Source organism: Rasamsonia emersonii (genome assembly GCF_000968595.1).
Source record: "Rasamsonia emersonii CBS 393.64 chromosome Unknown ctg1118621760331, whole genome shotgun sequence".
NCBI lineage: Eukaryota > Fungi > Ascomycota > Eurotiomycetes > Eurotiales > Trichocomaceae > Rasamsonia > Rasamsonia emersonii.
This window is the reverse complement of record NW_013563072.1, coordinates 41,839-55,876: the sequence shown is the minus strand read 5'-3', so window position 1 is coordinate 55,876 and position 14,038 is coordinate 41,839. Positions and strand designations below refer to the sequence as shown.

Sequence of the window (14,038 nt, the reverse complement as noted above, 5' to 3'; positions counted from 1 at the left end):
CTTTCCGCTTATATTGAGTTGCTGGTGCTTCTCCAGGGAGGAGAACGGGACTGAGACAACGGGAATCACGGTTGGGATAGACGCTCGGCTCTATTGTGCTACTGCATACCTACGGCCTCCCAATCGTCGGATTCTCAGCCGTCGAAAACCGCCGCAATTTCCTTCCAAGTCCTTGGGGTCTGGGGAGGATTACGGGTCTCGAGAACATGAACTAAGCTGTGACAGAGGGGATCATTGTTGGAAGAGTGACTACTAGCTTTGAACAATTCGCAGCGCGCCAGTCGTCTCCTGTCCCCAAGATGGAATCTTCGGTCGCCCATCGTCCTTGGGAGGACTCCAAGCCCGGTCCTCAGACCACTTCGGGCACAACGGCCCAGACTCTACCTTCGATTTCGACCCTCACCGCCAGCATGGGCGGTGTGAGCATTCCTCCGTCGGAGAAGTCGCCTGCGAGTTCATCTCTGAACACGCTCGAGCGGGACTCGGGCAATTGGTCGATCCCTCAGAGTACAAGTGTGTCTCCCGTACGGCCATCTGTCTTCGCCTATACTGACCCGACAGGATCGTCGACGTACTCGAACACAACTAATGGAACGGGCAACTACAATTCTTTGTCATTCATTACGTCCTCGCAAGCCTCCCCGAACCGCCAGTCTGGTGTATCCTTATCTGACCGGTCGCCCTTCACCAACGACCAATCCAATACCCCTTCTTCAGCTGGCGCTCAACCGTCTCCTGGTTTTGCGACCACGCAGCCCCCCTCGACCCTTCCCTCGATAAACCAGAACTTCGAAGCTGCCTCCCAGCGAGGCAGCATCGTTGAACCGCCCGAGTCTCGCCGCAGCAGCGTAGACAGCCGCATGAACCAAGGCATAAGCTCCTTGGCCATCAATCCTACTTCCCCTTATCATAGCGCCAACGCATCACAGTCCTCGATTGTTTCCGGACTGCAGAGGGAACGCGGAATCTCATCAGATTACAATCAATCAAACACGTACAGAGGGCCTCGCTATTCTGGCCAGCCGCTTTCTCCGCTCGGCCACCGGTCGGGCGAGCATCGCCCCTTTGCCGCCGGTCGCACGGCCCCTGCCATCTCGTCGAATCCTCGTTCGGAGATTTACAATGCGGAGGCCCCAACGGCAGGTCTGGCATACGCCTTCCCTGACCCTGATGTCGCTCGATCCAATGCAGCTTCGGCCTCGAACGAGAAGAACAATCAGTCGTCGGGTCCGTTTTCCCGTAAGGGGAGCGTTGCGGAATCCATCAATAGCAGCGTCTTCTCAACGGATTCGCGTCTCCCTCGGGGACAGCATGGTACTTTCACTTTCGCCTGCTTTCGTATCTCGAACTCGACTGACCGATTGCCACAGAACTGCCCCAGAGTGTACACCACCATTCCCTACAACACAAACAAGTGCGCGGTTTGATGGGAGAATCGGAGTCGTCGTCCCAGTCCCATACCACCAGTTCTACTCCCTACAGCAGGACTCCAGAGCTGCGGATCACGCATAAACTGGCGGAGCGAAAGCGTCGCAGTGAAATGAAGGACTGCTTCGAAATGTTGCGGATGCGGCTTCCCCAGAGTCAGAATAACAAGTCCAGTAAATGGGAAACGCTAACGAGAGGTATGTCTTTGGTTCAGTCCGCGGTAAATCAATTCTGTAAATCCATTCTAACGCTGCTGTCCTAGCAATCGACTACATCGGCCAACTGGAGAAGACGCTCAACCAACTCCGCCGAGACAATTCTGTCTTGCGCACTGAGGTGGAGGAACTCCGGGCTCAGCTCAGTCAGCAGCAGCAGCAACAACAACAACAACAACAACAGGCGAACGGGCAGGCTCGACCACAACCCATCTTCGATGCTCACTCAATGGCGGGACAACCGGCGCAGGCCAACGGGCAGTCCCAAGCCCCCGTATACCCCAGTTATGCGGCACAATCAACCATGCCCCAGGACCAGGCTCGCACATTGCCGCCTCTCGTCAATGGCTCAGTGGCCCCCATGCAAGGGGTGCAGTATACCGAAGAACGGCGGTAGCTCCGTCGAAAACCATATCCTTAGCGATTAGTCACGGGTTTCCGTACAGTTTTTTATTCTCAACCATTAACGGGGGTCGATCCTCTTGTGTTGGTGGTCGTTCTTTTTTTCATCGAGGAGGCTTTGTATACTGTTTTTCATTCTTTTTGGCATTGAACAGTGCCTTTTTGTTGCTTGCATATCCTGATGTTGGGACTGGCTTGTCCAGGCATGTGTTGCTATCCAACACTTGGCCTCCCGTTGCAGATATTGTCGTGTTCAAAAGGCGTTACAAGTGCTGTTTCGCCCAGAACATCACCATGCTGCATCAGGCGGATATGGGCTCGATTCCCAAGTGGAATCAAGGAGCCTTCACATATTTATACTTGTTTGTTTTGCTTTCGGGCTAGGTTAGGGGCTTTCTGGTTCCCCCCTGTTGATTAAGGAGTTGAGAGCTTGTTACTGGCTGTACAAAAAGAAAAACCACATGGGCTTGGCGTGTCATTTGCGATTCGATATCCTCACGGTTTGTGCTTACAAGTCATCTATCATGTACGTGTCATTGGCTGGTCTAGTGTTTCGTGGTTTGGAACCCGGCTTGTTTTGGCGGTGTTGCGTTTATCCGTCCGAAAACTACCTACCTAGGTACTTGAGTCACGATGGTTAATTTGACGGACTCTTCAGTGCTGAAGAAGCTATCATAGAGTTGTAGATTCTGGCAGGATTTTGCCCAGCACAGCCCTTGCCCGTCCTTATCTTGGGAGTCTGAGACTGCCATCTTTCCGCGTACAGTATTTTTTTTCCCATGGTTCGACTGATGATCTGAAGGATCTCGACACTTGAGCGTCATTCACTGTATCTATAATAAATGACAGCCACCAGCGTCCGGCAGTTAAGCGCTGACGAGCCGTAATCTGTCTATAGTGTCGCGTCCCTGGCGGCGGGCGGCGCGTGCTGATTGGCAGAGGCGAACTGCCCACCATCCGCCCTCATCTCTATCAAGCAGCTCTTTCATCCAAACAACCATCCCAGGCTGGAGACTGGCGCCTACACGCTACCAAACGTGTTTTTGCCAGCCAATGCCCTGACGCTGTCCCTCGTCAACACGGACGCGATGAAACTTCCCTAGAGGAGGTCGCGGTCCACGATGGTCTGCACCAGTCGAAGACGGCCCAGGTTCACCTGCGGCCTGGAAGCTTGGCTGTAGAGCTCGACCAAGCTCCAATCGGAGACTTCGATGATGGTCTTCTTGAAGCACGATGCCAAACAGATTCAAACATGATGTCTCATCCCAGATCTAAAAATGTTTTTATTTTTGGCTGGCTAGGGATTTGGTGGATCCAGCAAGGATTCGTATGCAATGGACGCTGCAGGACCGTGTCTGCATTCTGCACGCCTTCTCTCGATTCTTTTTCTTCTTCTGTTCTGTTCCTTTTCATCTTGATGGCTTTTTCGTCGATGCAGTGAAGTCATCTCTCGTGTTGGTTTTGTCAATAAGGATTTCCTTATTGCTTTGTCTGTCTTTGTTCTATTGTTCACTCTCTTTGGATTTCGTCCATTCACGGCCAGGTTGCCATTGTTTGGTCAGTCAGTCAGTCACTACCGATCTCATTGTTTACTTCTCAAGACTAGAACAATCGACTTGTCTTCTTTCCTGCTACCTCAAATTATTTTCGTCTTTTTTGCAACAATATACTTGTCCGCCTAGCCGAATTACTTACATCGCTAGCGACTAATACATCTCGATTTCAGCGCTCAGAGCCTGCATATGGTAACATTATCTACTTACGAACACATTCTACTGGAGCTAACAGACCTTGTCAAATAGACCGTCTGGACTTTTCACATAGATGAACCTGACCATAAACACTCAGATTGCCAGCCTTCGCCCTCCAGAGGCTCCCAAATTTCCTTTCTCTTCGCCGATAACTGAAGAAGTCGAGAGTCCAACGTGCTCGTCTGAGGAAAGCAGCTTGGAAAACGCAAATACCTCTGCCAGTCAAGCACCCCGAGTTGGTGCCCCGGCCAAGCACATGGCGTCTGTCCAATCCAATTCCCAGGATGAATTCGAGCGAGCATTATATGCGGATCTCTCACAAGCCAGACAGGAGGCACGCAGATCGATCGGTGGCAAGCCGGGAAGGGCGAAGTCAAGACGCAGTGGCATCATGAAGAGAAGAGAGCGTCCTACGAATCTCCATGTGGTGACGAATTTCTCTCGCAATGAGTACAGGAAGAAAAATGACGCAGCCGCGCCTGCTTTCGTGGATCTCAACGATTTAAAGTTGTTGGCTAAAGCTCGTGAGAAGGAGAGATCTGCGGAGAAGATCAAACGAGCGCTGCGGAAGAAGGCAGGCCACGGATACCAAGAATTGATCGATGAGCCTGTCGACCAGTCGAAACCACAAAACTCTGTGGAACATGCCGCCTCTGCGCCTCCGCCATTGCAGCATACACCTTCTGAGAAGTATGAGCTATCCCCTTCCGATAGACCCATCGTCATCGGTCTCACAGTGCCATATGATGAGACCTCGCAGCGGAAAGAGATGATGGACAGCGCCACTTCGCGAGAACTTGGCAGTGCACACACTCAGCCCACGCCAGTTACGCCTTCCATAGTAATAACACCGGCGAGAGAGGATGGACCGTGGGCCTTTGATAGCCCAGAACTTGAACGTCGTCCATCGCGTGCAGCGTCCAGCGTATATTCTCAACCAACGCCTCATGTAGGCTCCAAGGATCCGGACCAAGACATTCCACCTGTCCCTGCCATCCCAGCATTTCATTCATTTGCGAAAAGCGACGGCGCGGAGCAGGTTTTCTCTAAACAAGAGACTCCACCAACGCGACAACAACGCTCGTTCTCGACCAGCACCGTCTTTGAAGAAGACGAAACCCCAAAGTCAGCTGCGCGAGGACGATCATTTTCAAACGAGAGCAAGAGACGAATTATCCCGCGTCTGAGCGTCAACACGGAAACGAACCGGCATCAATCGCAAGGATGGTGGACGTATCTCCTGTCGCCCTTGTTGAAGCGTTCTAGCACAGTTGCCAGCCGAAAGACCCCTATCAGCACCGAACGGCCAGCAGTTCCTCCGCTCTCTACAACATCTCCCGCATCCAAGGAATCGTGCGATGAGTGGTGGGAAGAGAAAGAGATATCTCATTTCTTGCCAGATACGCCGGAAAGCACCGTCAACAGGCAGAATGAGGTCGCGCCATGGCCAGACCTTGGACAACGTGCTGTCGTTGATCCGGGAACTCAGAATAGCACGTATTGGAATGTCTTCGAAACGCCTAATGTGGTCGTTCCGAATTATGAGCTTCACGGTGCAGCCGCTGAATACTATCAGGCCTGTGCACATGATTTATTCAGCAAGGAACCGTATTTCGAATGCATTAACCATGTTTGCTCAATGACCCCCGAAAGTCGCATAGCTCGCTCTACTAACCTGGAGGGAACTGCAGCTGAGAGTAACGAGAAGGGGCTGGCAGAGAACGAGAACGGGCATGGCGAGAAAGGGTTGGCTTTGACAACGGATCCTGACCCTGGATCTGATACGGGCAACTCCAATCCCAACAATCCGTTCTTCCAGGAGGCAGAGAGGTCTGTTCCAGACGCTGAAAACACGGAATCTACTACAGCTGAGAGACAGCCGGAAGCACGAAGCGTCGTTGAACAACCTGCGGCGTCTAGTGCCGGAGAGGAGTCTTCTAGGCCGGCTGCGACTGCTCCAGAAAGTACTACTGCACACGCGAATGAGGCTGAGAATTCAAATCAGGCCGTGGAAGAGTCAAACCCGCCTGCTACGATGCCTGCACAGCAAGAGCGCCGTGTTTCTACGCCTGCACCCCCTCCATACTCGGCTCAGCCGGACAGACCAGTGCCCCGGTATAGAGCGATCTTACCTCCAGATTATGCAGCGCAGCCACAGCCACTCTCGCCCGGGCCCGAATCTCCGGCGATGCAGCAAGCCATGGCGAGCAGGGGATCCATTCCCATGTCAGAGATGCAGCGTTCCCAAGAGCCATCCCGGGCACGCATCTTCATCCATCATTCCCTTGACCTTCCTCCACGTCCGGCTCCAGTGCCGATCATGAGAGCCGACATAACACATCCCGTCACGGCACGAGACGAGATCGAGAATCGGCGACGAAGGAGGGAAAAGGAGGATGCTATTGGCAGGAAGATCGGCGGTCTCTGGCGTGGTCGGGGACCTTTTAGCAATAAGGGATGCTTTGGGCGACCAGGCCGCGAGGGGCGAATAAGAAGGCGATGGTATGCGGCTATCAGTATCCTCTGCCTTGCCATCATTGTGATCGCGATAGCCCTGGCAACAACCCTTACAAGAAAGGGCGATGCGACGCCGGTGCAGTCTCAGTGGTTGAATCTGACGGGATATCCGCCGATGCCAACGGGGATCCTGACCATCGCCGGACCAGAAGCTCAGGTTGAAAACAATGGCTGCATCCAGCCATCGACTTTATGGAGCTGCGCGCTGCCAAAGGAGCAACAGTCGGCAAACTCGCCCTACGCTGCGAACCAGCCGAACTTCAGGATTCAGATCCGATTCCGGAACGGCACATATCCCAACAGCACGACCATTGCGTCGAGCAAACGCTCAGCAGGAGAATTCATCAACCGCCGGGTCCTGCAGCCAAGGGATCCGTTTACGGACTCTCTTTTCGACCCTTCGCCTTCGCCTCCCAGTCTCGCCGATCAGACGTTCCTGGGGAACACAACCGACAAGAATGCCGTGCCATTCGCGGGGGAAGAAACCCCGTTCTTTATCACGGTTCTATCTCCTGAAGAAGTCCCTTCGTATCGGCTTGTCAAACGCGACAGTAATAATAATAATAATGAAACCGACTTTCCGAACGTGACGTCGATTATCCCCGAACCGAGCCTCGCATCTGACGGGACGGCTGCTGCTGCGACCCTCTACCCGCTGCCTGTCTCGCAGCCCGTGCGTCTGTACAACCGCGGCCTGCCAACAGAGCACTACGGGTTCTATACGTACTTCGACCGATCCATCTTCCTCAAGTCGACTGCTCCGCTGAACGACAGCGGAACGGACGACGTCACTGCGGACCAAAACGGCGGCTCGCCGAAGGACGAGGCGCAGGTACGATGCACGTGGGCGCAGACGCGCTTTCTGGTGCAGATCTGGACGCAGCCGTCCAATGTGTCTGGGATGACGTTGCTTAGCAATGGCAACAATAACAACGCTGGGAGCGCTACCCCGACATCATCCGCATTACTCCCAACAGCGACAGCGACCGGGAACGCCACGAACTCCTCAGCAAACGACTTCCTCCGCCCCGGCTCCTTCCCCTACCCAACGACCATCAAACTGGACCGCCACGGCGGCGACGCATCCAAGAAGATGGTCTACTGCTACGGAATGGACGGCAACGAGCACATCATCCCGAGCGAGAAGAAGCTGCAGCTGGAGAACAGGGGGTTCGGGGGCGAGCTCGTCAATCCCGCGCCGGGGATTTTTGATGATTTGGGCAGCAGCAATAATAATTCCTCTCAGGAAGAGGAAGAGGAGGAAGGGGGGATTGATGGTGGAACAGGAGGATGTGCGTGTGAGTGGAGGAATTGGGTGAATGTTGTTTCTGCGTAGGCAGGCAGCGTAGCGTAGCGGAGCGGGGCGGTCGATCAGATCAGATCAGATCTGATCTGATCGATACAGTCAGTCAGTTTGGTATTGATATTGTTGTTTTTGTTGCTGTCTAGCATAAACCGTTCGTTTTCTATCCATTCATCCAAATTACATACACATTGAATTCCAATTTTCCTTTCTACTGTACGTTCAAGACAAGAAAGAGGTTAGTTATACAGGTGTCCAGAGAAAGACATTCATTCCCATTCCCATTCCCATAGCACAGTTGTATGTATGTACAGTACATGTGCTTATTTCCTGTTATATGTATGTACTGCACTGTACTTGAGACATACAATCTGTATCATTGATGGGGTTCCAGATTCCCATTTTCTGTGGTCTGTGTTCATTGTTTTGGTATGTTATGTATGTTGCAGCAGTCCTAGTCCTCCTTAAATAAAGAATATCAGTATAAATAACTACATGCATGTTTAGGTAGGCAGGCAGGTAGTTACCTACTACAAATGCTATGCTATGCTATAAACAAAGAATGAACTGAGTTTGTATCAAATATTATATATTATATATTACTATAACAGCTAACATAATAGATTAAAACCTTTTTTTTTCTTGTTTGTTCTTTTTCTTTTTTTTTTTCTTTTAAGGCCAAAAAAACCTTCCTCAAAAAAGACAAACCCATCCATCACATTACCAGACAGAAGAAACAACGACAATCCTTTTTTTTTCGGTTCGTCGTCGTCTATGCCATGAGCATGAAAGCACCGACAATACCGCTGAGTACGGCGGCAGAGACGTATGTAGCGCCTGGAGAAGCAAGCTTGGAGCCGGGGTTGGATGGCACGAAGGTGGAGGAGACCTTGGGGGCAGGAGGAGTGATACCTGCACCGGAGCCAGAACCGGAGCCAGAACCAGAGCCGGAGCCAGAACCAGAGCCGGAGCCAGAGGAGCCAGACCCAGCACCAGCGCCAGCACCAGATCCAGAGCCAGAGCCAGAGCCGGAACCGCTAGAACCGCCGTGGCCGCCAGCACCGCCGGTTGGAACAATGACGCTGCCGGGAGTGGTCTTGGAGCAATGAGTGCAAGTGCCGTTGATGTAGATGGTCGTGGTAGCATTCTTGCCGTGCACGCCCGTCGACAGCGGAGGAGCAGTCGGGTTAGTCACCGGAGGCTTTGTCGTCGAGGGCGAAGTCGGGTGAGGCACGGTCGAGGTCGTGTGAGAAGTGGTCGAGTGGGGAACAGTCGAGGTGGTATGGCCGTATTCCTTAACGTTGCCGGCGTAGGCCGGGCCAGCCGCGAGGGCGAGAAGAGCAACGATGGGAGCAGAGAAGTGCATTTTGTCGTTGTGTTGTGTTTAAGTTTTGTTTCAGAAGCTGATAGATAGCAATAAAGCTAGGCGAAACGAATGGCTTGCCCTTGGAAGGGGACAAAGTCTTCCTCAAGAGATTTCAGTGAATGAATTCAACTTGATAGAAGTGATTGAGGATGAAAGGACGGAGGCGTAGGGCAGTCGGATGTCCCCATTTTATAGACCAGACCTCCCATGGAACCTTCAACTGTCCAAAAACGAGTTCTATTCTCTGGTAAGCCCTATGACAGGTAATCTTCCCCGAATTTTCCCCAGTCGTCATCCATGGTTGGACGTTGCCAGCGAGCTGGGACTGCTCGGGGATGCCGAATGCGGAAGTTGTCAACCGCTTGGGTGAAAAATTTTTTTTCACAAATCTGCTGGCAACTGACTAATCTGGACACGGACAGAGATCCTTTAACCGGTAACGTCATGGGGATCTCACACATAGTAGCATCTACCTGCTTCGACCTGTGGAAGCAGTGTCACGTGATCTGGATGCTCCTTTCGTATTTCCGCATTGGGCGATACCAGCCACTCCGACGACGGAAGAGGAAAGATTTGACAGCAAGTGCCAAGCCTGCGACAACGTTCTCGTTTACTGGATCCGGTATGTCACATTGCCGTGACGAGCAGTAGGCGAAATCAGCATGTGGTGATCTTCCTGCCTGCGCCTGTTCTTGGGAAGAGCAACTGCTTGAGGATTGCTCCTCAGGCTGTATGCGCTGTATGCAGTATCCGACCGCGTGTACCTCGTAGTCAGGATCATGCTCTATCGAAATTGTTAAGAATCAAAAATAGAGACAACAAACTGGAAAGAATGTTAGCTACATGTACCCGACTCTCGACGAGGCTTGCCTTGGCCAGTTGCTGAAACCAGGTGCGCTTCAAGCCAGAAATCATTGAAGTGAGCCATCTAATTGAGATGGCGTTTTTGAAACGGATCAGTTGGATTCGATGACGATTGCCGGGTACGTTGTTGAATGCGGGCAGACGAAGTTCCTTGACTGTGGTTCCGCACTCGGAAAGAGCGGATCCGTACCGGTCGACATGGAGCTGTCGCTTCATCGTCACCTCTGTGGAATTGGGCCTCGCATAGTTCTTTTGTGTCCTGTTATGCAGACTTTGCGGTGCTGAGGCGTTGCTCACAAAAGGCTGCGATAATGAAGCGCATCATTGTGGAATTCATTGTAATCGACAAGCCACTGCAGAATAATTTCCTCAGCATCTTGTGGACGGTACTGTTCCGTGGCTGCAAATATCGTGTCCGTTGCGAGGACATTTTGACGGTGGTAGCTTCGAGTAGTCAGCTAAGATTTAAGGAGATGAGTCTTGAAACAGGTGTTATGAAAAAAGGAGAGGTGTTCATGAGCAATTATCCTAAGGCAATATTAGAACTTAGGGGTCTTTCGGCAAAAGGATGTGTCGATATGCTTGGTTTTGTAAACAATTAATGAGAAAGAAGACTGAGATTCCTGGTCGAGCAAAACTGGCAAGTACAAATAAAATACGCTGCTCTAGTCCTGCGAATTATTGTTGCTGGCCAATGAGGTCTGCGATTAAATCTTATTTTAATTTGGACTGATTGCACACTCAAATCTGGAGTGATGTTCAGAACCTTGTTTCTGTAACTATTAAATCAGATAATCAAAATTGATATCAATGTTCAAGAGACAAACACCAGCATATTATCAGTTTTAGAAAGATGCACTGCACGAGGATGGGTGAGACTTGGTATATTGTAAGTACTGCTACGATGCCACAACAAACCATTACCACTTCTGCTTTGTGAAAGTAAACAGAAGCCATATTGCTTAATTTGACATCAATCTACTGCATCAGTCACAATCTGCAGCTGGGTCCTCCCAAGGTCTTGTAGTGTAGAAAATTACTAAAAATGCTCTCTTTATTAATTCTTTGACGAGCAATATATGTACGATTTTACATGGATAGAAAATGAGAGCATTAATTACGATCAAACAGATCGAGAGGGGATCTTGTATGCGGAGTTACGGTAAAATACAGCGTTCTGCTTGGCAGGGGTGGCGGATCCATAACACTAGCGTCACGTATCGTAAGATCGCCATGACGCGCATCTCCTCTTCCCCAGAATACTCCGTACCGATTCCCGCATCAGAACCCCCCTCGAGCCAGCCCTTTGCGGCGACTCGGAAAAGAATCGCCGCCATGTCGTCGCGACAAGAGCCGTCGAGTCCTTCCCTTCTCTCGCCAGCCGCCTACGACGAGGATGTCGCTTCGCTGCGATCGCTTTCGGAGCAGGACTCCGACTCGGAAGACGATGAGCTTTTGCGGCGCTCCCGGTCGACTCTGGAGCTTGCGGAACATGATCGATCAGTCCTGGAAGAAGAGGAGGAGACGGAAAAGCTGCTTGTCAGAACAGGTCCGGCTGTCGGGCTTCGCCGAATCTTCAGCCCGACCAGCGGTACTGTCCGCATAGGCAAAAGGGAGCGGAGGAAACAACGAAGAAGGTCGGAGCGGGAAAAGGGTCGCGGCAAGCCCTACCAGGAAGGGGATTTGATGTTTGAGATGGAAGAGGGGTTTCGTGGAGATGACAGCACCCAGAGCAGTACGCGGGCGTCTTCGTTGGAGCTTGACCGTTTGGCATTGGATGGGTGGGGATATAAGGTGACGCCGGAACAAGACTACGTCCTCTGTGTGGCAGCTTGTTATTGACATTTTCCAGTCAAAATGGGCGATCTGTACTCGGTATACGCTGATTTTCTCCGCGATTGTCGTTCTCTTCCTCATCATCGTTTTGGGTGCATATAAAGCGTCTGGCGATTTCCGGTCCTCTCGCGTCCAGAAACCCCTCCTGTCCAACGGCACGGCTCTCTTTGCGCCAACGACCATATTGATTTCGCTGGACGGATTCCGCGCTGATTTCCTGAATCGGGGGCTTACACCGACTCTTAACTCGCTCATCGCGGAAGGCGTCTCACCAAGATACATGCTTCCCAGCTTCCCTAGTGTCACATTTCCGAATCACTTCACCCTTGTCACTGGCCTCTATCCGGAAAGTCATGGGATTGTCGGTAACAGTTTCTGGGATCCTACATTTCAAGAAGAGTTTGTTGTCGAACCGCATGTTGTCTCGCAGCCGAAGTGGTGGAAGGCTGAGCCGGTCTGGGTTACAGCTGAGAAGCAGGGCGTTCGCACCGCGATACACATGTGGCCTGGGTCGGAAGCACACATTGGTGGTATTGACCCGTCCTTTTACGATAAATTTAATGGCTCAGAAACATTGTCACGGAAAGTCGATCGGATCTTGCAATTTCTAGACCTGCCTGGCGAGGAGAGCGACTTCGAGGATGAGAAGAAACGACCGCAGTTGATAGCTGCCTATGTGCCGGACGTGGACGCTGCCGGTCACAAGTATGGCCCCAACAGTACCGAAATACGAAGCACCATCGCCAGCGCGGATGATATGCTTGCTAGCCTCCTCGATGGACTGCAGGCGCGGAATCTGACCGATATCGTCAACATTGTCGTCGTGTCTGATCACGGAATGGCCACGACGTCTACCAGGAGACTGGTTCAACTGGAAGACTTGGTTGACCTGGACTTGGTCGAGCATATTGACGGATGGCCACTGCGAGGGCTGCGTCCGAAACGGCCAGAGGATCTGCAGATCCTCCAGAGTCAGCTTGCCGAAAGAGCCAAGAATTTCTCCGATGGCATCGAAGTGTATACTCGGCAGACGATGCCCGAGCGCTACCATTTTTCGAAGAGCGAACGCATAGCCCCGTTGTGGGTGATTCCCAAGACGGGTTGGGCGGTGGTTGAACGACCTGAATTCGATGCCAAGGAGGCTCTCAAGACGGGTAGAGTCTACACTCCGCGGGGCATCCACGGATACGATAACGAACACCCGCTCATGCGAGCTATATTCATCGCGCGGGGGCCTGCTTTTCCTCACCAGCCCAACAGCCGGTTGGAGGTTTTCCGTAAGTTCCCGATGGCATACAGGTTGCGCTGCAGTGCTGACCATTGGCAGAGAATATCGAAGTCTACAATATTATCTGCGACTCCATTGGGGTGAAGCCGCTTCCGAGCAATGGGACCCTCCGTCTTCCTTTGCAGCCAGTCGGCTTGCACGACAACGAAGACGCCCCTGTTCTCGACAGCCCAGCAGATCCTCCTACGAGTGGAGTGGGTCCAGAGCGTCCGGGTCCTATAACACCTGATCCCTCGTCTACGATGCCTCAGTCTCCTGGCTCGTCGGACAACAGTCCGGAAGACGCTGACGCGAAGCCTACTTCATGGTGGAGTCAGGCGAAGGAGACTTGGGAGTCATTCAAGGAGTGGGTCAGTGAATTAATCCAAGCGAAGAAAGACAACCGACCACCATCGTGATCATATGTCGAGAATTCCAGAGCGGGCGTGGTGGCGTTCATTTCATTCTGGAGGCTCTTTGAGGTAGAGGAGCAGTTGGTGTACTAATAATGTTTCCTTCGTGGTGTGTCTGCGTTCAAACTTATACTGCGTGGCTTTTGGATGTAATAGCGAATTAATGATAATGATACCCATTGTTTTCGTCGAGGACCATACAATGCAGTTATAATATCCTTTTTCACAGGAAAGCGTGACTAGCTGTCATGCAATTTTCATTTTGAGAATATTCATCTTGTGAGCATGGACAACACATCTCATCAATTATCGTACCAGAAAGTCATTACTTTTCCCCTGCAGGCTTCTTGACGCCCTCGCCAACCCAGCGCGCTATCTGTGAGGGAAAAAAGTAGTCTCTTATTTGTTGGTTCAACTTCCAAGCATGACCGTTCAGTTCTGAGTTAGGTGAATGAGACTGGCTGCCTAAGACTTGGTTTTTACGTAGAGCGACTAGAGACTTTTGGGTTAAGACAGTCGACTTGAGTGTGTTTGGATGGGAGAGCTGCGACCTAATTAATTGTCTGATTTTAAATGGAGGCAATAGAGATAATTGTTATCTAAGGTTGTGTGGGGCATGCAGTTCGCAAGGTGGCGCCCTCGTGCTGGGCGGCCCGGGCCGCTCTCCTCCTCCACC

General features: G+C 51.7%; 5 protein-coding genes across 5 annotated transcripts; 3 read left to right on the top strand and 2 right to left on the bottom strand.

Annotated features, from left to right (window-relative positions):
* Positions 1-299: 299 nt before the first annotated feature.
* Positions 300-2,040, top strand: T310_5848 (HLH transcription factor (Hpa3); the record flags this gene model as incomplete). Its single annotated transcript, XM_013471306.1, has 3 exons — positions 300-1,314; positions 1,371-1,625; positions 1,691-2,040. 3 exons carry the CDS (start codon positions 300-302, stop codon positions 2,038-2,040), a joined length of 1,620 nt encoding a protein of 539 aa, XP_013326760.1.
* A 638-nt stretch (positions 2,041-2,678) lies between these two features.
* T310_5847 (uncharacterized protein) lies at positions 2,679-8,171 on the top strand (the record flags this gene model as incomplete). The annotated part of the gene is made up of 8 exons (XM_013471305.1): positions 2,679-2,681; positions 2,944-3,372; positions 3,870-7,145; positions 7,185-7,611; positions 7,844-7,854; positions 7,931-7,955; positions 8,011-8,045; positions 8,124-8,171. 8 exons carry the CDS (start codon positions 2,679-2,681, stop codon positions 8,169-8,171), a joined length of 4,254 nt encoding a protein of 1,417 aa, XP_013326759.1.
* A 217-nt stretch (positions 8,172-8,388) lies between these two features.
* T310_5846 (uncharacterized protein) lies at positions 8,389-8,982 on the bottom strand (the record flags this gene model as incomplete). Its single annotated transcript, XM_013471304.1, has 1 exon — positions 8,389-8,982. The coding sequence occupies one exon, from the start codon at positions 8,980-8,982 to the stop codon at positions 8,389-8,391; it is 594 nt and encodes a 197-aa protein (XP_013326758.1).
* A 610-nt stretch (positions 8,983-9,592) lies between these two features.
* T310_5845 (uncharacterized protein) lies at positions 9,593-10,062 on the bottom strand (the record flags this gene model as incomplete). The annotated part of the gene is made up of 2 exons (XM_013471303.1): positions 9,593-9,766; positions 9,832-10,062. The coding sequence occupies 2 exons, from the start codon at positions 10,060-10,062 to the stop codon at positions 9,593-9,595; spliced, it is 405 nt and encodes a 134-aa protein (XP_013326757.1).
* A 637-nt stretch (positions 10,063-10,699) lies between these two features.
* Positions 10,700-13,368, top strand: T310_5844 (Phosphodiesterase I; the record flags this gene model as incomplete). Its single annotated transcript, XM_013471302.1, has 4 exons — positions 10,700-10,735; positions 10,978-11,640; positions 11,699-12,959; positions 13,010-13,368. The coding sequence occupies 4 exons, from the start codon at positions 10,700-10,702 to the stop codon at positions 13,366-13,368; spliced, it is 2,319 nt and encodes a 772-aa protein (XP_013326756.1).
* Between the last annotated feature and the right edge of the window lie 670 nt (positions 13,369-14,038).